This window comes from Solea senegalensis, linkage group LG11 (genome assembly GCF_019176455.1).
Source record: "Solea senegalensis isolate Sse05_10M linkage group LG11, IFAPA_SoseM_1, whole genome shotgun sequence".
NCBI lineage: Eukaryota > Metazoa > Chordata > Actinopteri > Pleuronectiformes > Soleidae > Solea > Solea senegalensis.
The window spans coordinates 17,885,800-17,908,177 of record NC_058031.1 but is presented as its reverse complement, the minus strand read 5'-3'; the positions used below and the strand labels follow the sequence as shown (position 1 = coordinate 17,908,177).

Sequence of the window (22,378 nt, the reverse complement as noted above, 5' to 3'; positions counted from 1 at the left end):
GTGCAAATGAGTGTGTGTGTGTGTGTGTGTGTGTTTCCGACGTGCACGTAAATGTTTCGGTCCTCATTTCCTGTTTGTATTATACAGACTCTGACTCGTCTCCACTGAACACTGGCTGTTTATAATGGAAAGGTCTCTCCATGTCCAAACTTGCCTCTCCCTTCCTGAGACACTCATCATAGAACATGTTTGGCTCCTGAGGCTTCCATTGCCCTTAGCTCAACGTTACTTCTACAGCTGTGGTGCAATTCCTACGACAATATGGGGGTACAAGTCGTCAATAAATGACTATGTTTGCCCATTTTGTCAAAACACTTCATCAGTTTACTTTCTGGTGACAACTGCTTCGTTTTTGTCACAATTCTGCAATTCACCAGAAATGTGCAAGAGGTTGAAAGTTCAGGCTTTTCAGTCAGACTCAGGATAAAAAAACAGAATAAGAAACTTTTTCCACAACTATGAGTACGTTTCTCGTCAGGATCTACATGGAGCGTATTTAACATGTGTCATAGCCAGACTGCAAAACTTACCATAAACAAATCAAACGTTGATTAAATGATTTGCAGCCTGTGGTGCTGTTACTGCTCAACTTTCTCAAAATAAAGACCACATTTTGACAGAGACTGTTTTGCTTTATGTGACGGGGAAAACATTTGTGTCCACTCCTGCTCTCTGGAGTCACCTTCTCTACTACCTTTTTGGCCAAAGTTCCTAATTCATCAACTGAAAAACATAAACGTTCATGCAGAGTCACCATCAGTGTGGTCAGATGAAAAATAAGGGTTTAATAAATCCACTAATAAGTAGAATAGCGGTCTTGAGTAGCCTACACTGGACATTTCAGGAGGGAGTGCCCGAGAAAATACTCTACCTCACATTGTGCAGTACGTATCAAGAAATCAGACTAATGCACATTGTAATAGCATTGGCAGTGTTCTTGTTTGTTTATGGTAATGACACATAGCTCTCAGACCAAACGCAGCAATCATTTTCGGTTAAAAATGCTATACATACGGTTTAAACCTCCACCTGTGGTTTTGTGGGCAGCTTCCACTTTTAAACCTCATGACAGGACAGCAGGGTATTGTTGAGAAAGAGTATGTGGTTAGCCAACCCTCCCTTGACAGTTAGAGGTTAATAAATTAACATTGTTTTTTTATACATATATATAAAACAGCCCTGTCCTTAGATATTGATGCAATGATTAAACTTTCTCCAGTTTCAAATCCCCTCACTTAAGTCTCCCAGTGAGACAAAACCATCCAACCACTTCATGTTCTGTTTAACACCACTCCCTTCATTGCTACTTGATCTCCATCAGGACCACACAGATGTCTCAAACCCACACTCCCAGGGTGGAAGCACAGAGATACATTTTCTCATTCCAGCATTTTATTCCTCTCTTTGCTCTTCTCGACCACACACACACACACCTCCAAGACGACTCCCTGAGTAGTAGAAAGAAAACGCATGAGAGACAGATTTCTATTCAGTCTCAGTCCACTTGGTCGACCTAGTATATCTCCTGTAAGAACATAGACACCTAGTGTTCTGCAGCCTGGTGATTCCAGTCGGCTTCCACTGTGGTTTGGCTCAAGTGAAGTTGGTCTTTATGATTTAGTGAAAATAATTGGGGGGTGGGGGGTGGAACAGACCAGAAACCACACAAAAAGCATGCCTGATTAGCTTTATGATATCCCTTCTTCCACAATATAAATCAGCAAATTCAAGCCCAGATGCTACTACTTTGAATAACTGGTCATAAAATGAAGATTTATTAAAACACCTTTTTTCCATACAAATGTCTGTCTGTTTAATTTATTACTGGCCCGGTTTTGTTTGGGCAGAGAAAAAACAGTGAGCAGGGAAGCACCATGTGCAGATGTAAACTCTGTCTTGTAGTGCGCTGACATGGTTTACGTCAGGTCTGCAGCCCTTCAAAGCACTATGGAAAGCGATCAACAGTGTTTGACGGTCTGTCTGTGCCTTTGAGAGTGAAGCAGGCCACACACACCAAAGAGGAATGACAGACTGACTTGACATGCACACAAAAAGACCAGCATGCTTGGAAGAGTCATGTAAACATGCATTCATATCAGTTTAGTATCAGTATTAGCATAGGATCGGAAACAGACATACTACATGCTTATACTTGCTGGGGTTGCTTAAATTGGCCAGGCCCAGTTTCCGCAATGTTATCTGCCCAAAAATGAGCTCAAGTGACCTCAGTGTACTGCAGGACCAGGTTTTGGGGATTATTCCAACAGGACAATGACAGAATTCATTGGGTTCAAATTGTGAACGAGTGGTTCAGGGAGCATGAGACAGAACTTTCACACATGGATTGACCACCACAGAGTCTAGACCTTAACCCCACTGCCTTCACAAAGCACTCCAACTCCGTTTTAAATACAAGAGCTTGGCAAAACATGCAAGCACCTGTGGATTGACATAAATGTTGTGACACTGCATCAGCTTATTGAAGGCCATGGCAAATGTGTGTCACATAGAAAGCTCAAGGCAAACCAATTCAAGTGTGTGACCCTGCTTTGGTCAAAGCAGGGTCACACCTGCGTTAGACATTAGTCTGACCTGCGGTTGGTAAAGACACAAAGACAGAAGTAGTCATGCCCTCTGCTTCCTCTAGACTTCAGTGAAGCAGAGAGATATCTGGATGCTGGTTTCCTTAGTTTCCACTTTCATTTGTTCTTGCTTTTCTCAAGTAAGAGTCTGCGTCCTGAGCCACTGACAGAAATCCAGTAGAATCTATTTTTATTACTTATTTCAGTTGTTTTGAGCTAGAAAATCATAGGCATTACTAATAACATTAACAACAGGACAGTGGGCCAACACGCACTATTAAAAATATAATATCTACATTTCACTTTGCTCTCTTTCTCACTGCAAAAGTTCAATCGATAATATTCATCACTGGCATCGGCATCATATGTTTGTCATTTCCACAAAACTCATAGTAAAACACCAATGTTATCCGTTGCATATGATGTGATGTTGTACAGAAGGTCACTCTGGCAGAAATCCAAAGATCAGAGATACAATTCCCGTGTGAGACACCTTAGCTATCTCATTTCATCCAATTGTGCTCTTTCCTTAGCCTTCATTATAAACAGATGGGACCAATAATCCTTGTGAAGAAAAAACAATTTGATTCACTTCAATTAGCAAATGTACTGCAGTTAAATGACAGTTTGTGTTGCATTGTGTGATTTAATGTATTCAATAGCCCTCCTGTGTGTGTGTGTGTGTGCAGCACAGTGCTCGTGTGTCTGAGAGCGGATGTTTTTGCATTCCATACCTGGCAGACGTTTCCTGCTACACTAGGAACATTTGATAAATGCTACTTTTTTTGCATGGAAATTTAGACATGGCTGTTATTTGCAACTTAAAGCAAGGCACTCACAAAATAGTGCGTGATATTTGAGGTCCATATTAACCTGTGTTGTGTGTCTGTGTGCGTGTGATTTGCAGACAGAGTGTGCCAACTTTGTTCGCCTGCTGCAGCCCTACAACCGCACTCACCTCCTGGCCTGTGGCACCGGTGCATTCCAGCCCATGTGTGCCTTCATCAACGTGGGACACAGAGGAGAGGTAAGCAGGGATGTGATGAAAAATAGTGTGGGGTACATGCAAAAGCAGGCCTAATTGTTCTGGAGTCATTATGATTTATTTGTGGATTTGGTTGGTTTTGGACGTTGGACTTTGATGAAACAGATGTCTGTCGATACAGTTGGTTCACTTACAAGGCTATTATCACCATTATTTATGACCACAAGGAAGCACAATGACTCACAAATGCTTTCAAACATATTCATTAGCATTTGTTAATTGTATTAATTATTTGTATTTAATATAAACACTGATTTTAAACCAGCTTTGGCTCCCACATTTAATTGACCTACATTTTTTAAAAGGTAGATACAAACACTAAGATGTACGATTGCATCTTTGTGGTTTCAAAGTGTATGAGGGAGAGAACGTTGGATGCATTCGATTATGAATGATATAACTCTATAATGGCTAAACTATTTATGTAGCACCAGACAAGTTGACACCACTACTGAATCAGCAAAGACTAAAGCAGAAGTCATGCTGAACTCTACAGGAATCTTGAAGGAATGGAGATCTAACTAGGTCACACTATGGTTAGAACTCAGACATCCTTACACATGTGAGATGACAAAGAATCACAATCAATGGCCTTGAAGCCGTCCTGTCAAAATCAGGCTAATGGAACAAATATGTTTCTCTTTTTACACGGTTCAGACTGGTGCTGATCTACGCTCTAATCTCTAGGGTTTATGGTTAAGCATGAGCAGGCCCTCTGTGGCACTGCTCAGGTCCTCAGTCTGCACATCTTTTCAGTTGCACTGGCTGGCTCCCTTCACAGCCCCTCAAAGCAGGGGGGAGCCGCTGGATTTAGGTGCAGTGTAATCCCTTTGGTGCTAGTTTCTGCCTTCTTCTTAATCTGTCATTGTCAGTGTGCCCCAAAGGTTTTATGGCACATTGTTTGAGAAACGCACATGGCTTCCACTACAGTACCTGTGATGAAAAACCCGGAGCCAAGGAACGATATACAGGGCTGTGCATTGTTGAAGACAAGTAAAATCTAAAACTGGGGATACAAATTGAGTGTTATCTCATCAGGAACATGCTCTACATTGGGACAAAGCACTGTGATTCTAAGTGGGTCACCTGTCCAGGAATGTTTTGTGGCCATGTGGCAGGGAATCGGGCTTGCAGGACTCACTGCCATGTTTGTACATGCGGAAACTGGAAATGAGTCTATGTTTAAGTGTGAAACCGAGTGTTTGCAGTAGAGAAGGTTGTGTATCTCTCCTCATAAACATTGCTGCAGCTGTTTGATTTACTCCACAGAATTTGTGCATGTGTTTATGAAACAGACAGAAAATGTGTTTGAGTGTCTGCCTGTGCATAAACAGGTGTGTGTGAAATACAGGTAACAGGTTGTGTTCGGTCGAGTGTGTTGCCTCCCGTGAGTGCGTGTGTGTGTGTGCGTGTGTGATCACCATGACCATCACTCAGACCACAGCCATGTTCTTTCAGATACTCAGTGCGTCTCTCTAAACGGACAACACCACAGGGAGCCTGTCCATTTATTTAACCAATCGTTAACTGGTGGAGAAAACACACCCGACTGTTTGTCTGACCTCCTGAGGGCACAGAGGCTGTGAGCTCTTGGTCTGGACTCTGGGTGGGATGACCTTTGACCCTATGGGTGTTTCATCTCAGTTAGTGGCAGACATACACACAGTCTCTCAGTCTCTCTTGTGCCACCTCTATCTCCGTCCTGTGTTTCTGTCACAAGTTTAACATAAAACCTGCGAGTGTTGCAGGAGAAGTACGTTCAGCAAAGAAGTACACTCACACACGAGGTGAACAATGATTGGACGTGATGTATTTGTATTTGACAAGATTCATAATTATATTTTCATGTTTAAATATAAACATGAAAATAAAGAAATGTTCGAGTGTCAGTGTCAGATATTATATTTCTGTTGGGTCAGAGTGGTATAAAAAAAAACATTTTTGAAGATGTTGAGCAATCTGGCACATCTGGCTAATCAGGAAAAGTTTACATTATGATCAAATGTGTCACAAATGTTTCTTTAGTGTCAAAAACTATTTATATTTTGAGTGTTTTGATCAATCCTTCACCTCGTGTCCTCGCGCCCCCTCTCTGCCTCTAACAGATATAACTACGTCCCCATGGTGAGGGACACAGTCGCCTCAGTCGTGTCACGGACGTGAAAATAAACCACGTTACTGTGACGACACACAGCGAACCAGACCACACACGCACGTGCACACACACACAGTCAAGCAAAAACAAATGACGCTAACTTGAACATACAAACGCGCAGAGATACAGACCGAAACAAACACAAACATGATGAAAGACATGCACGTTCGGAAATAAATATAAATACGTAGAGACAAAATGTGTGGAGAGGAATACAGGAATCTGACTTTTTTTTTTTATACATCCACCTAACAACCAGTAACTGGACTGGATATTTGTACTCTCATACATGCATGAGAACACAGAGAAAGCTTTCAACTCCTCAGCTGGGCCACACTGTTGACTGAAGCAGTTCAGTTACTAAATATTTCAGTAAACACCCATTTTTATTGAGCAGTGCTGCATTTTCAGATTTGCAAAGTCATTCAGTTCCTCACAGACGTCCATTAGTCTTGAATACACACACGATAAAGAAAAAAACAACGACTTCAGCACTACCTATAGCCCAGCACAAACATGGATTTCAGTGTTGACTTAATATAGTAGAAGCATAATGTGTTAGAGTTACAGAGAACAGCTGATTGCTTATAAATTTAGCGTTTGTTGCCTTTGGATCAAAACCCTCCAAACTGGAGATGAATGAAACCTCTTTCAGGATGATTTTCCTGTTATTCGGTCATTTTTACTTTGTGATTTCTCTCTGTAATGATCGCCATAAATCTTAATCCGTCTTCACCTCTCTGCATCTCCCCGGTTTGCCCACTCAATCACTATCTTATTTTCCCACTGCTCACTGTCTTGTACAGTTTGCCTCACACATGCCCTCTGCCCTCTTCTGCGTCATCGAGGAGGAGTAAGGAAAGTAAAGACCTCGGGGGACACAGATTTCCCTGTGGTGAGAGGGCGATGGAGCCCAGCCATTATTTGATCCATCATTGAGAAAAAAAGGCCAAGTAAAACAGCAAGTCAAAAGAGAGTCTGTTGGTTCGCCAATATGCCCGTAAGATGCCTGACGCAAGTCCAAACCGTACATGCTTAAATACATGATTAAAATGAAGTTTCATCCAGCCTTAAATAAGAAAATGTGAGCGAAGAGTTCAAAGACAAAACTTGGGAGTCCTGACAGATGACTCAAATTATTACGTTTAAAGGGCAGACCTGGTTAATTTTGTTGTCTTTGATATGCTCATGTAGCGTCGACCTCCACTCCATCAAAACAGTTACAGCAAGGGAGGACAAGAGGGGGAGGAAGATGGAGAAGATGACGAGTGGCTAAAAGGAGCAAGGAGTACAAAGGTGGATGTCTGTTTTGGTTAAATCAGTACAGGACAGTGATAGGGCAGGGAGAGAAGGAGCAGCCAAGAAGCTGTTTTGTGACTGGGTGGTACGTGATTAAAAGTGGGAAATCTACTTTCGGTATTTGATGTCTCTCCTGCACGCACTGTAATCTTTTTAATCTTAATCCGAGTTTGAAATGTTCTCAGGGAGACAATATGTCAAGATAGCAGTACTCCACATAACTCCAACTGCATGTCAGATGTAGCTATGCGTGAGTCAAAGGAGCCACTTTGATTTTTCAGTCATCAACAACAGTTGTCATTGTTTTTTGGTGGATTGTTTCATTAAATTCTTTGCTTGACTTTATAAATAGTATTAGGCAAACAGTTAATGTAACAGTAGCCATGTAGGTTACTATTAGCAACCATGTGCGTGTGGTCGTCTGTGTATAATTCATGAATCAAGGGTGTGTTTTTCTTCTATTGATCTTTTACTTTCTGAATGAAAAACTGAGTGCTCATATTTTATTTTGATCCCATAGTCGTCATTTTAATGGTCAAATCTTTAGCCAGCTTTAGATTTTAACTTAGGAAAAAGGTTATAATGATGACAGTTGCTGAATGAACAAAGGTAATGACATGTCGCACTAATTGTGAGAATGTGCATGTACAGGTATGCACGTCAGTAGACTCTTGTCTCTGGTGTAGTAGCAGGGTGCTGACGTATTTTACTTGGCACAGCTAAGTACAAGGTAGCCTCTTTCTCTCTCCTTTCCCTCTGTCAATCGCAGCACTTGTGTGTATTTGTCTTGGCAGAGTTTGACCAACATTACTGTGACGGTCTAATCAGCTGCACAGGCAGACACACCATTCCTCCATGAGATAACACACACACAGGTTTGAGCAGCTATTCTCCTTAGGACACTGCATTGACTTCTATACATTTGATGAGGCAATCATCCCTAACCTTAAGCATAACCAGTTAAAATGTAACCCTAACATTAACCTACCCAAAACTCAAATCTTAGCCCTAAACTTAACCACTTCCTCATTTCTGAGGAAGTACCTCATCAGGACCAGGATTTGGTCCTAATGAGGACCTGTAGTCCATGAGAACTACAGGTCCTGACAAGGTCAATATTTATGCCAGAAAAGGTCCTCTGGAGGTAACAAGTACAACACACACACACACAGTCATTGTGCAATGCAGCAATGTGAACTTAAGTATCAAGAGAGCATGGAGGTGCTGAAGGAGTAAAGATGACTAATGAGTGAACTAAGGAGACTTCAACAGAGACAGATAGAGAGCAGAAAGCAAATAAAACAAGAAAAGAAAAGATAGACAGAGAATAAAAGTGATGAGAAAGTTGAAAGAGGGGAAAAAGTTGCAAACTAAATAAACACTTTTTTTTATTTGTTTTTCATGACAAGTGTTGTGCAGTGATCTCCTGTTATTAAGTGATTTCTTGTCACATAACTTGTGAATTACATATTGTAGGAGAAAAAGTAGTTCTTATTAGACTATTTCAATACATAACATGCAACTGATATAATTAACGTTTCTTTCTTTGTCATTCACCAGTTAGTATTAGATTATAGGGCTGGAAGAAGTTCTTTTTTATTCGGCCACGATAAAGAGACAAAGAGTATTTCCTAAAATATCCCTCATCATCTTAATATTAAAACGATGTGAGTGTTTATGCCCGTGTTCACACAGACACCTGCAAAACCTGTTGATAAACATTTAGAAAAGGGAAGGTACATATGGCTCAAATAAAAGATTCAACTGCTTGACCTTATTTAGCGGATCCAGTTAAGCTTCGCCAGTGTATATTTAACTGTGTTTACTTTTTTATCTACAACAACAATTTGATACGTGTCAAAAAGCTAATGTGTGTGACTGTATTGTTGTCTGTGTTTTAAAGTATTTTTAACCTACGGACTTTAATGTCATCATCTCCCCTGTGATCTGTGTTTGGATGAAGACTCACCCCTCCAGTGACAATGCTCCATTGTCTATAAGAGGAACAGAGACTCCATACACAGAGTTCACTGTAAGGACACTTAAATCACCATTATGCACTTGAATCAAACACGCGGTCGTACTGTGGCTCCTGTTGCCGTTCATTCTCTTTTTTATCCTGGAAAAGCCACATTGATCACACCCAGCAGCTCTGTCATACACTGATGTTGCTGAAGTGGAAATATAAGAGGCAAAAAAAACAAAAGCCCTTTGGTCTGCAGTAACCTTGCTCTGACCTCACACAGTCCAAGTAAGTGGAAAGTTTTCACCAGGTGCATAAGACTAACTGGTGAATGACAAAGAAAGAAACGTTATTCATTTGTCTTTATTTTTAATTGCTAAATTGCTTGATTCCTAAAGGTATTAGACAGCAATTTGATGTAAAGGGGTGTTGAAAAAAACAACAGAAAATCGATATATCCATGTGATCCAGCCTAAGAAAGAGAAAGCCTTTGCCACACTTGACTCGTAAAAATCAGCTTGTTGTTTAATTTTAAGTGATCTACAGTTCAGCTTTGTTTGGTTGAAATTCCTGTGTTTGACGTCGTGCTAATGACTTTTCCAGTGACGACGTTCTCTGACCAATCAGTGGCCAGCAGTCTGCTGACCTCACATTTTCATATCAGCTCACCTCGCCAGAGCAGGTACCAAAAAGCATCAGGTAGTAGGTACTATCCCTAATGGAAAAGCAAAAAACTAATAGTATATTGTATAATAATATAATGGGAAAACACCATTTTTCAGGAATCCAGGGTTTTGAAAACCCATTTTTCATTTGCATTTGAAGCATGTTAATATGAAGACTCACACGTTGTGCTGTGTCCAGTTTGAGTCTCATGTTTTTGAGTTTGGCTCATGCACGCACGCCAGTCACATTAGCTGGCAAAGTAAAGACACACATGGAAATATCATGAATTATGGCTTTAGTTTATATAATCACTTGCTCAGTCACTCATATGTGTCACAAAAAGGTCCAATATCAGCAAACAACTTTATTTTTACTGCTGATAATGTGTACTTTTTAGTTGATAACAGTGTTATGCTAACTTTGCTATTGTTTATTACCCTGATAGCTGCTTGATAATATACTCCCAGAGTCTCTCTGCACTGGCAGCTGGGTGGTTAACACGTCTCAAGCATGCGTTTCCTCCTTTCTGAAACAGTGTCTTGTGATCAAAACATCACTTGCCCCTCCTGGTAGTTTTGGGGATCATATGTTGCATTCACTCACACTTTTAAACCAGAACTTATTTACATGTCTACAGAAATGCATATCATTCTGATGATTAATGTTTGGTCTTGAACTGGTTCTCAAACTCTGGTGTGCCACTGCCTTTGTGTGGGCATTAACCCCCAAATACTTGTAAACTACGTCACTTGAGAAATGTTATCCTGACGCAAATACATAAGACTTTAAAAATTTAACATTCCCCATGGAAAAAGTAATATAGAAACTTTCATCCGGGAGACCAGGCTGAATTAAGAATTGTTTTAATATGACCGTAATGTCAGATTATAGCCTCTCAGATCAGTTACAAAAACGCCAATATCTGAAGAGAATTTAGTGACAGTTCAATCATGAAGTTTTGGGGTTAGGGGTTAGGGCTGTATAAGCTCTGTGATTGTAGAGGTACCGACATTTGGAGCTCAACTTGTATTATTCATCACACCCTAGTTTATGCTTGTAACCCTGTGTCTCTGATGTCTTCCGCAGCACGTGTTCAAAATGGACCCTACAAAGGTGGAAAATGGACGGGGGAAGGTTCCTCATGACCCCAGCCTCCCCTTCGCTAGCATCTTTAGTGGTAAGTCCTGTGTCGTTTGTCTACATTGTCTGTATTCTTTACTGAATAAAACCTAAATGATGAGTGACAGAAAAAGGTTGAACTACATGAATTCAACCACACGTGACCTTCACACATTTGACCCCGTCTGACAAAGATGTTAAATTAACGTTGCCCTCTATGTTGCCTTGTTTTCTTGATCTGACACATCTATCTAATAAAAATGCCAGTCTGTTTCTACACCCTTCGCCTCACTGTGCAGATCTGTGTTTTAAATTATACCAACACCAAGAATAGCAAGTAGAGAAACCTTTGGCTCTGACACACACACTCAGACAAGTTAAATAGTTTTGGGCGTTCCTCTCTGAATGTCATTAGATATTTAGCTTGTGAAATGACGCTGATTTATCCCAGTGACAGACAGTGTGTGTGTGTGTTTGTGTGCATCCCTCTACCCTCCTCTCTCTCCACAGCTGGGTGACTTCAGGATCAGAATTTATCCCTCTCTATTGTCTTTGGCAGGAAAACATTAATTTAGGGCCAAAATACTGTGTAGTTTGGATCTGAGTGGAGATAAACAGTTCTCACACAGATACAGAACAATACATAAAACGTGTGATGGATGCTACCGAGCCTTGCAGTGTCTTACACAGACGGGTTTACGTTTATTTTGTTCACCTGCACGTCTAGTTGTCGCTCCTGCTGCAGAGGGAACGTCTAAAAGGCTGACTCAGCAGGGTTCTGTAACATGACCAGACGACTGTTACGGGAATGTCATTGAGTCGGAGTGACTGCCATACTCAGGGTTTATATCTGTGTCCGACAGTTAACACTGACCCCTATGGATTTTCCTCTCAGGGATCGATAACATAGAAAGATTTTTTTAAAAAAAGGAGAGAGGGAGAGAGAGAAAGAGAGAGAGATAGAGCGAGAACATGAAGCCAGAATGAAACAGTAAAACTTGATGAAAGTTATAGCCATCACCAGCTATCAACACAACCATGTTTTCTTCTTTAATGTCAAGATTTGCACCCAAAATACACAAAGCTCAACTCCCCAGACCCCATCACTTATTTCTGTGTCTGTATGTGTGATACATGTTGATGTGATTGTATGTGAGAGTGTGCAGGGTAGACGAGGATGTAAGCGTGTTCCGACTATTACTGCAGCTAAATATGACTTAAAGACGACTTTAATCACAGGAGAGTCTTCTGTGGCCAGATTTAGTTTCTACAACAGCAACAATGATGGGACAAATGAAAAACTGATGAAAACTAATGTTTATGCGAGTTGTATCCTGAATAGAGTCTGTGTGGTAAAGGTTTTTCCAGACATCATGTTAGAAATGTGCCTTGAGCGAGAGAGAGTGTATTTTATTTCTACTGATGAAATGGAAAGTGAGTCCAGTGCAGATGTCTTGTATAAGAGTGTTTGAGCAAAGGTCTCACATTACATGTTTACGCTGTCATCCGTGATTTTCCTTATTCGTCTTTCATGCCAGTCTATTTTATTTCCCCTATTCTTTTCTTTGTTCCTCCTATTTATTTATATTTTCCCTCTCCTCAACATACTTATAATTTTCACAATTATTTTTTTTAACTTCTCTCCTTGCCTACAGGTGGAGAGTTGTACACAGGACTGACTGCTGATTTTCTCGGAAGAGACTCTGTGATCCTCAGGAGTATGGGAGGCCGCTCCACCATGAGGACAGAGACTGATGAGAAACTTCTTCATGGTAAGATGACACAGTGTACTTTATTATTTTCTTAACACCATGATGTTTGTTAAGCCACTGAAACTTTGAAAAGTTAGATATGAATGCATTTTTTTTAAGTGCTACATTTAAAATTTCTTATTTTTTTTAAATGTTATATCTAATAGTCTTCCTCAAAATAAATTACGTTTAAAATCAAAAACATTTTGATTCATTGGCCACGATGAGCCACTATAGCAAGATTTATTCGATATCTTCTGAGCTGGTTTATGGCACATACATTTGGAGAAATAGAGAACCGAGTCACTTCCTTGGAATGTTCCACTGCAGAGCCCAAGTTCATCGCTGCACACCTCATCCCCGACAACGACGACAAAGACGACGATAAAGTGTACTTCTTCTTCACGGAGAAAGCCACAGAGGCAGGAGACAGAGAAGGTGCCATACACTCACGCGTGGGGCGAGTGTGCGCGGTAAGACATGTAAACCTTCTGTATGTAAATGTAACGATGCATGTTTGTAATAAGTGCGTGGTAATATTCTATATGTGAAGGGGTGCCTCACTTGAGGATGTTTTAGAGTCGTGATTCGGGGGAATTCCTCTGAGTTTTCTTGTTTTCTGTATGCCTGGCCTTTCAGTGTGATGTATACATTCCTACTAAAGTCCATTAGAATAGGATTTCAGAAGGAAGATAGAACCAAAATATGACATAACAAATGCTAGAGGGATTTAAGATCCCAGGACAGGAGATAAAGATTTATAGGTGGTCTATAACACTGGTTTGGAACCAAAGAAAAGACAGATGTCTTTTGGGTCAATCAAATATTTACACATCCCCAACAAGCCTCCAAAGGCATACTTTTATCAAGAATGATATGAATCTTCACTTTTTCTAAAACCCAACAGCCTTCACATTTCCGAACCTTAAGCCCCATCTGTTGCATTCTGTCACATTCTTGAGTGCAGTGCAGTTTGAGGAGACAGGTGCATTTTCAAAATATAAGCAAATTCCTGGATTATCTCAAGAGATGGTTTGACTGTGCCAGAAAAGTTTGCAGGGACTGCAAAGTCAAAATGTAGCCTACACTTTTAAGGACAGCCATATCTCCTGATATAAAACATTCCCTAGCCCTTTACCCTAACCATCACAACTAAATGTCGAACCGTAAACTCTTGACCTCAACCTAACGTAAAAGTGATTCTAACCCTAAAACAAAATCTGAACCCTAATAAACCCCTGAAAAGTTGTGAGGAGCTGCCAAAATGTCCTAAAAAGGTCAAAATATACTCAAGGTCAGTGTTTATTCCAGCAAAGATCCTTAATCAGTAACAAATACAGATGTAGATATACACACACAGAGGACACCAAGTTCAAGTTGGACCTAGTGTAGAAAATAACACCTTACAGCCAAAGCTAAAAAGTCAGTTATTTAAACTCAGTCACTGTTTACAGCAGTACGAAGTCAAAACAATGAAATTGTGGATTTGGAAGCTAAAATGCAACTGTTTGTATGTATATTTTATAGATTTTTTTTTTATAATACATCTTTTACCCAGAATGATGTTGGAGGCCAGAGAGTGCTGGTGAACAAGTGGAGCACCTTCATCAAAGCCAGACTAGTTTGTTCTGTCCCAGGACCTCATGGCATCGACACACACTTCAACCAACTGGGTAAGACACACAGACACACACACCCTTTTCAACATGCTACAGTCACACATTGACGCACAATACTCAAACACATTCTCGTCATTCAATATGTGTGAGGACACCAAGACTGTCCAAAACGTCCTGACAAAGATGGTTTTTAACCAATATTTGTGCAACACACTCATTAACTTGTCATTGTCATTAATGAAAACCAGAGGATGTTTTCCTGCTGAGAACCAAGGATGAGAGGAACCCAGATGTCTACGCAATCTTCAGTACTATCAGGTAACCTCACATGAAGCACTGTCACACGAGGTGTCCTTTCATGGTTCGAAAAAGTTCCAGTAGCTGTGACCAACCAGAAATCTAGATACCAACTAAAAGACATGTCACACCATGCCACAGTAATGTGAAAGTACCTCAGGGTGCATCAGAGAACAATGACATCACCTGTTGAGTGTGGTCACAGATACAAAACCAGTTAAATACTCAGATAGTGACCACAGTTTAACTAATTCAAGTAGAAACTGATGTAAACAGCCATAACACACCAAGAAGACACATGTTGTATCCCTCCTCCTTCAAGGAATACTTCACCAATTTGCATTTAGCTTTGTGACACTTGGTCCGAGCCTTGGTCCGAGGCTTGAAACTGCATCCCTAATTCCGCACTTCTTAGACCCATTTGTAGGGGGACGGGACCTCATTCCCAGAATGTAAACTGTGTGCGCCATCTTTGCTAACAGTTACGCTAACTAGAGTTGTTCCAATTCCGATACCTGTATCGGAAATGCCTCCGATACTGCCGAAAATGTGGGCATCGGTATCGGGGAGTACTGGAGTCCATGCACCGATCCGATACCACGTAATCTATTAGAGCTCCGTTAGCTCTGACACGGTTCTTCTTCGCCGCTCTTGAAACAGTTGCGCTGTGCTGTTTTAGAGGTGTGAAGAAGAACTGATCACCCGACACCTGTAGACAAGGAGCTACGCGTCTACAGTCAAACTGGAGCAGCCCGTTTATTAAACGAAAAGAGCAGCGCGACAACTAACCAGCGTACCTGTGTCCTGCGTATGTATGCCTCTGCTTTTAAAGTGTAGCGTTACTTCAGAGACTCATTTTAACAATCTGGAGTCATGTAAAAATGATGTCACGCGCGTCCTTTCCCGGTCAGTCGTCATGGAAACATGAAGCTCTGCCAGTGCTGCGTTGTTTGGACCAGAGTCAAAACAAACGTACAAGCTGAAAACCGAAATAACATATCACTGGTAAAAATAAAGGGTGTCCATTTGCTGTATTCGTTCACGTTTTACAGAGGGTTTAACCTGAGCCAAACCTTACCACCAATGATAATCATATCACAGTCATGCAGGCGTAGTATGATATTTTTTTTTTTTATAACACACTGGTATCGGTAGCGGTATCTGTACTCTGTATCGGAAGGGAACATCGGAACATCTCTAACGCTAACAGGTGACTGGTGGGCACATAACAAAGAAAAGAATGAAGATATTTCTCAACTCAAAATTCAAAGCTAAATGAAAATCAGTGAAGTATTCCTTTAACAATGTTTGCTGCTTCTTCTTCTTCTTCCTGCCTGTTCATCACTTCTATTGTGTCATTTATAAACGTCTCTTCTTACTCCTCCACAGCAACGTGTTCCAGGGTTTCGCTGTGTGTGTTTACCGTATGGCCGACATCAGAGAAGCTTTCAACGGACCCTTTGCTCATAAAGAAGGTCCTGACTATCAGTGGGGAGCTTATGAAGGGAGGGTTCCCTACCCAAGACCCGGGGTGGTGAGTGATTTTATCACTTTAATGATAAATTATAATATAGCCTTCCCTATGCTGATGGCAGTTTTTATTCTAAATGCTCCAATGCTCCTAAAACCAACTTGAGAAATTGTTGTTTACAATTTAAATAACCTTTTCAAATCATGTGAATTAAGTAAAACATGTGGATTTGAATAAAATGTAATCCTAAGTGACAGAAAATTATAAATGTATTTGTCTCAAGTAGGCTCAGAATATTTTATTTAATACTTTTTGTCTTTGTTTAGTTAAATCTATTCTTCTCTATTACACTATTAGTAATATTCCTTGCAGGGGTGTTGTATTAGAATGTGTATCAGCTCGATTTGTCTTGCAAAAAAAGGTAGATATTTAGTAGGTAGAAGGTACAGTAGTACATGGTGGTTACTATAACACTGGGGGGGGGGGTCTGCATTGACAGAGGTAGAGCTATAAAAATGTTAAAAATGAGGTGTGGAAAGTTCCTGTATCAGTAATGTAAACTTCTAGATTTGGTATTGCAGCTGCGGTGACTGTATGCAGTACAGACCCCTCTCCTGGTTTACATCTAGACTCTCAGAGGAGCTCTGTCATGTTCTCTCAGCCACATCACTGTAACTCAGACCTGTTAAACACACAAAGACACGGGTGTACGCGGCACACACGCAGTGCACGCGATCACATCTCCCTCATTAGCAGAGAGAGGGAGAGCGCTGGGAGGCAGACGCAAGAAGAAGAATGTGAGAAGAGAGCAGACACCTCTGTGGTTTGGGGTTGACTCTTCCGACTCCCTGATTAACAGGAAGCAAGAAAAAAGGTGATGATGGGGGGAGAAAAGTGAGGAAAGAGAATTTAGTGGATAAATGAGGGTCTCACTTGCACAAGACAAAATTTCTTCTTACTTTCTGGATGTTCAATGGAACAATTTAAATGTGATACTTGGTAAAAACCTTTCTATTATAAGTCAACTGTTAAAACATAAAACACAACAGAGACAATTATTTGAAGGACTCCCTATGTTTTTATCTTCCAATATCGCAGTAGATTAATGCTTGCTTCTTTTTTTTTTACCTTATCCTGTAGTAAACAAAATGATTGGATCAGCTCAGATCTTTGGTAATCCTACCTAGACATTTCCTGAACATCTGTGTTTTGTTGTGTTTTTATGCTGGTCTTGTCCATGTTCTAATCCTTTTTCAGTGTAAAAGCTTTATGTTGGACACTTAAATATCCATCTTAATAACTGGCTTAATATCAGCCAATTATTTCTGCACATTTTTCCTGCACTGCCAATAGACAATGGATTTAAAGGGTTACACATTTAGGGCTATTTTTGACAGGACAGTCTAATTTTTCTCATTAACAGCTCATCTGTTCCAGGATTGTCGGTGTTTACGTGAAGGACCGAGATTAAGATGTAAAACTTTCCAACACTGTAGGCATCACTTTAAACCTGATTGATTTTAATACAATTTCAGATAAAAAATCTATTCTTCACACTTTAAATGCATATGTATATTTTCATGTTAGCCAACTATGAAATAAGAACGAGAGAAAAACTGTGTTTCAGTTAGTGAGTAATCCCATATTTAGTGATTTAGCACAACGTTTTTTATAATGTAGGGACTAATCTAAGCCATTTCAGTTACGCTCCATAGAATTTTGAATTGATTACAACTTTTTAATGCATGTTATTTCAAAAAAAAAAACATATAAATCTTAACTAAAAGGTTAGGAAAATTCCACAAATTTGTCCCAACCCAGTCTTTTGGGAATGACTGATAAAAAGAATGACTTTGTCTAAAACCAAATGAGTAAAATCACGATAAGAGAGGTTGATGTAGAAACGAGAAAAGTAATTTTCCAGGATTTGAGCTAATATTCTTCTCCTTCTCTGGGGGTCTGTTTATTAAATTGGACCAATGTCTCATTTGCAGCACAGGGGGGATTACACATCACATACCTTACTTAATACACATAAACAGAAACAGACAAGGGTATCATCCACATCCATCCTCATACTGGAATTGAACAGTTGTCCGCCAAACACACTCACCCCTTATCCTTCTCATTAATTCTCAATTGGCTCCAATTCTAATTGTAACCAGTCGACATGCTGCAAGCTTGGATGAAATGAGGATAGACTTTGGAGCTAGTCCACTTTTGGTTTTATGTTCTCTCCAAATGGAAAATGAGTAGATTAGTGATCAGTTTTGAAACGGACTGACTTGTCAAAGATGAGGATCAGGAGCTGCACAGGTTTGAGAGTGGAACTCTGGAACGGTTGAGCGAAAACTTGTAAAATAAAGCAACACAATAATAATAATAAATCACAGAATTTGTTATGAATAATCATTGTTAATCACATGTTTTCATCTCGATACTAAGCTTGTGATAATTGATGGATTTGGCAGTTTTACCTGCCCATGACTGTGCTCTGTATTATAGACTGACTTTTTCTTTGTCTTTTTTAAATATCCACCTAGAACTCATTCAGTGTGGTGGCTTCGTCTTTTTTTACTTGGATGGTGTGGTGTTATTCTTGGTCAAAGGTCAGCAGCCACAGGAAGTGGATAAGGAACAAAATGCAATTGCATAATTTTCTTTTTAAATAATGCGTTATATATTTGAAACAATTGCAACACATTCATTTTGACAGCACTGGTAAAATTGTGTATGAGGTTCCAAAAGTAAAGAGTAAGTGATCATGTTTTTTCTTTGTGCGTATAAAATAAACATTGCAAAATATACAATGCAATGCACATGGAAAAAAACTATGAAACCTATTAAACCTTTTACCTTTCGAGTACTTCTTTATAATTAAAGATCATCCAGCAAACACATTCAAACTTAGTGAGTTGCAGAATTGACCATGCATTTTCTCACACATTCCACACCTTCTGCAAAAAACTGATACCATTTATTGAAGCATATTCAGAGGAATGTACAGTACATCAAACATGTGTGAATATTTGAGTGTAACCTCCCTGCACAGTTCAAGTTCTCTCTCCGAAACTGAATACTGAATATTGTTGTGATAAGGAGGAGTATCAGTATTTACTCAGTCTCTTTATAAATATTTTACCTTCTATTATATGGTGAATAAAGGAACAACTACTCGTTCTTCTATGAGAGAAAGATCCATCTAAAAATGCTTCCCCCTCTTCTGTGATGTTTGGCAAAATGGCCAGTTCCATGACACATGCTTTCATTTTAGTCAGTCTTTTTTTTGCAGGGCTACTTATCTTCACACATCTCATCCAAATCCCTGTGTCACCCCGTCCTCCCCCTTTATATCATCGTCCGTTTGTCAGATTTGTTTCTCTTGAAGCTTTTTAGGCCTTTTCATGATATCATTTCTCTGTTCTCTTCTCAGTTACCCCTGTGTGCACTTCAGTGGAATTAATATTTATGTTGTAATAAAGCTTCAAGTAGATCACTAATCTATAATAAATGCCTGAGGCTCCTCTAATTCTCTAGTCTATAGGTTGACCTCTCCTGTGTGTCACTAAGCGACGTGCCAGAAATCAACTCAAACAGCAGTCTTTGTCATTGGTCATTGCATCCGAGTCATCAATCCTTATGACATAAAACTGCAAATCACATAATATTTTAAGTGCAACAAGACTTGGACGATATCAATTTGGCAAAGATTTAAGCTGGATGCTCTTCCTGATGGAACCCTCTGCCTTTATCCGGGTTTGGGACTGGTTCCACAAGTACACTTATGCACCCAGAGTGGTTGGATATAGTATTCTGTATGGAAGACAACCGCTGTAAAGAATCTTAATCTGATGAGTGTGAATCTGCTTTGAGTTGAAGACCAGACAACAAACATCACTCATGATGGTTTTGGCCACCGGCAGAGCCACCGGAGCCAACTGCTTCTGAGTAGAACAGTTGATATAATCACACCCCATGGTTCAGTGGAACATGTGCAAAGCACTTGCAGTGCAGAGTTATGAAAAAGTTGCTATGCGTGACAAAGACTGGCTGCTTCTCAACGAATCGCAGACTGTTGGGAATCAATAACACAACAACATGTTGCATGGTTCGTGTTAATGCCTTCATTTGGACACTTTACAGCTTTTTTTAATTATCCGAGTGGCAAAAAAAATCTCAGCCAAGTTCTAAGTCATTGTTTATTATTATAGTGACACACAGTGGGTGGACTTTTTTTTTTTTTCCAACCAACAATGAACTCGGTAAAAATAGAGTTGTTTCCGAACACTGAACATTATAGCAATGGTGCTTAATGTTCATCCACTGCTTGTAGGCATTATAAAAATGCTAATGATGGTTCTTTGAGAAAACCTCAAGACCATAACTAAGCCACACCTCTTTGGAAAGCACACCACCAGTGGTGGGAAATGTTGGAAATATATCTCACAGTGGGCATTTACCAATGCTGTCTTTTACATTTTCCAAATTCATGGTTTTAATAACTTTCACTTCCATCCCTCTCTTATCCCCTATGTTCCACACCGCCTTTCTCCAGTGCCCCAGTAAAATCACCAACCAACCCGGCAGAGAGTTTGGCAGCACAAAGGATTTCCCTGATTCAGTGCTGCACTTTGCCCGCAGCCACCCGCTGATGTGGCGGCCGGTGTATCCAGCTCTGCGCCAACCTGTGCTTGTGAAGGCCAACATTCCCTACAAGCTGAAACAAATAGTGGTGGACCGTGTTGAGGCAGAGGACGGGCAGTATGATGTCATGTTCATTGGCACAGGTAAGTGCATGTTACTCCTTTCCAGATTCAGAAACCTGCATTGTCTAAATTCTTAGAAAAGTATTGTGAATAGTTGTTCACGTATTAAGGATGAACTCGCATGTGTAACTTATAGCATATCTGCGCGTCTTTCAGACACTGGCACAGTGCTGAAGGTCATCGCCCTGCACGGTGGAAACAGTCTAGAGACAGAGGAAGTCACGCTAGAGGAACTACAAGTCTTCAAAGTAAGTTTAACTTCATCAGCTAACTCAATAAACACATATCTGATTCCTTCTGATTTCTCATGATTACACAGCAAAGCATATTGTTGAAGCAGAGCTGAACAAACATACAAGTAAACATTAAGCGTTCCTCTTTAATTCTCCTTTATCAATAACAACCCTCAAAGTTATTAATTCTCCACATTTTTTGAAGAGTAATCGCTCCACTTTCTCACATACCTGAGGTGAATTATTTCTACTATTGCAGGTTCCAACTCCAATTACATCACTGGATATATCTGTCAAAAGGGTAAGTCGATCGGACAATCTAAGAATTTACATAAACTGTAAGTCTCATTCTGCTTAACACCCCCTTTTTTGTTCTCCTCTCATCACAGCAAGCTCTGTATGTGGGCTCTCCGGCAGGTGTGGCGCAGGTGAAGCTGCATCGCTGTGAGACTTATGGGAAAGCCTGTGCAGAGTGCTGTCTGGCCAGAGACCCTTACTGTGCCTGGGACGGGTCATCATGTGCACGATATGTACCCAACAGTAAGCGTCGCTACCGCAGGCAGGACATCAGACATGGCAACCCTGTGCTGCAGTGTGTGGATCAGAACCTGAGTGGTAAGTGTGTGACTATACCTCTCTAAGCAAATCCCATTTAACACCCACTGCTTTCCTTACAAACTGTGAACTATTTAGCTATAGACAGGAAGAGGCTACACTCTTCTATAAACAGTCCATGTCTCTGTCTGCACATGAGGTCCAGCAGAGAACGTTATTGAACATGTGCCAACTTCTGTTTCATTGAAGATTGTGTGCGTCTGTAAGGATCAGAGCCTTTTTGTGAGCTTTCTTCTTCAGGAAATAAGACAAACCGTATTTACGGGAAAAGTCATGTGTTAATCTCAAGCTGATTGCCGTGCAATTACAATATACATGTGAAACTTGTAAAAAACACTTCCATTCCAATGCAATACAGCCCTGTGAGTACACGAGTGTGCTGGCAAATGAGCTCAACCTCCCACTAATATCCGCAATCTGTACTGGGAAGACAAGTATGTCAAAAGAATTGGATAAAGGTGCTGCAGAGGTGAGGGGAACTCGAAATGTGAAGACAGGTAAAAGAAAGAGAAACAACTCTGTGGAGATGCAGGTATGAAAGGGGGTATGAAGTGTGTTTGCTCACTTGAGCGTAGGTATGGAGATTAGGTGATGAAAGACATCTCCGTTCAAGCCCCTGAGTGAACCCAGTTTTAACAGGGTTCCTTTGTGCCAATGAGACAGGATGTTATTAAAACAAGATTCACAGACTACAACTTTAACTATGTAGAGTGTTTGTTTATTCAAATTATCACATTAAAAGGTACGTCTGTATGATAAATGTAACAGAGTGAGTGGCTGATTAGTGTAGGTTTGCA

General features: G+C 40.3%; 1 protein-coding gene and 1 long non-coding RNA gene across 2 annotated transcripts in view; one reads left to right on the top strand and one right to left on the bottom strand.

Moving 5' to 3' along the window:
- The window catches only part of LOC122777243, a 91,704-nt gene that overhangs the window by 54,757 nt on the left and 14,569 nt on the right, over positions 1-22,378 (bottom strand). The gene's annotated exons all lie outside the window — the stretch shown is intronic.
- sema3bl (sema domain, immunoglobulin domain (Ig), short basic domain, secreted, (semaphorin) 3bl) overlaps positions 1-22,378 on the top strand; it is a 57,003-nt gene that overhangs the window by 28,314 nt on the left and 6,311 nt on the right. Inside the window, exons 4-14 of the mRNA XM_044038336.1 lie at positions 3,490-3,609; positions 10,797-10,887; positions 12,485-12,601; positions 12,911-13,053; positions 14,139-14,253; positions 14,448-14,517; positions 15,886-16,030; positions 20,523-20,754; positions 20,890-20,981; positions 21,226-21,267; positions 21,356-21,581. Coding sequence (XP_043894271.1) covers positions 3,490-3,609; positions 10,797-10,887; positions 12,485-12,601; positions 12,911-13,053; positions 14,139-14,253; positions 14,448-14,517; positions 15,886-16,030; positions 20,523-20,754; positions 20,890-20,981; positions 21,226-21,267; positions 21,356-21,581 — 1,393 coding nt within the window. The remainder of the gene's footprint in view (positions 1-3,489; positions 3,610-10,796; positions 10,888-12,484; positions 12,602-12,910; positions 13,054-14,138; positions 14,254-14,447; positions 14,518-15,885; positions 16,031-20,522; positions 20,755-20,889; positions 20,982-21,225; positions 21,268-21,355; positions 21,582-22,378) is intronic.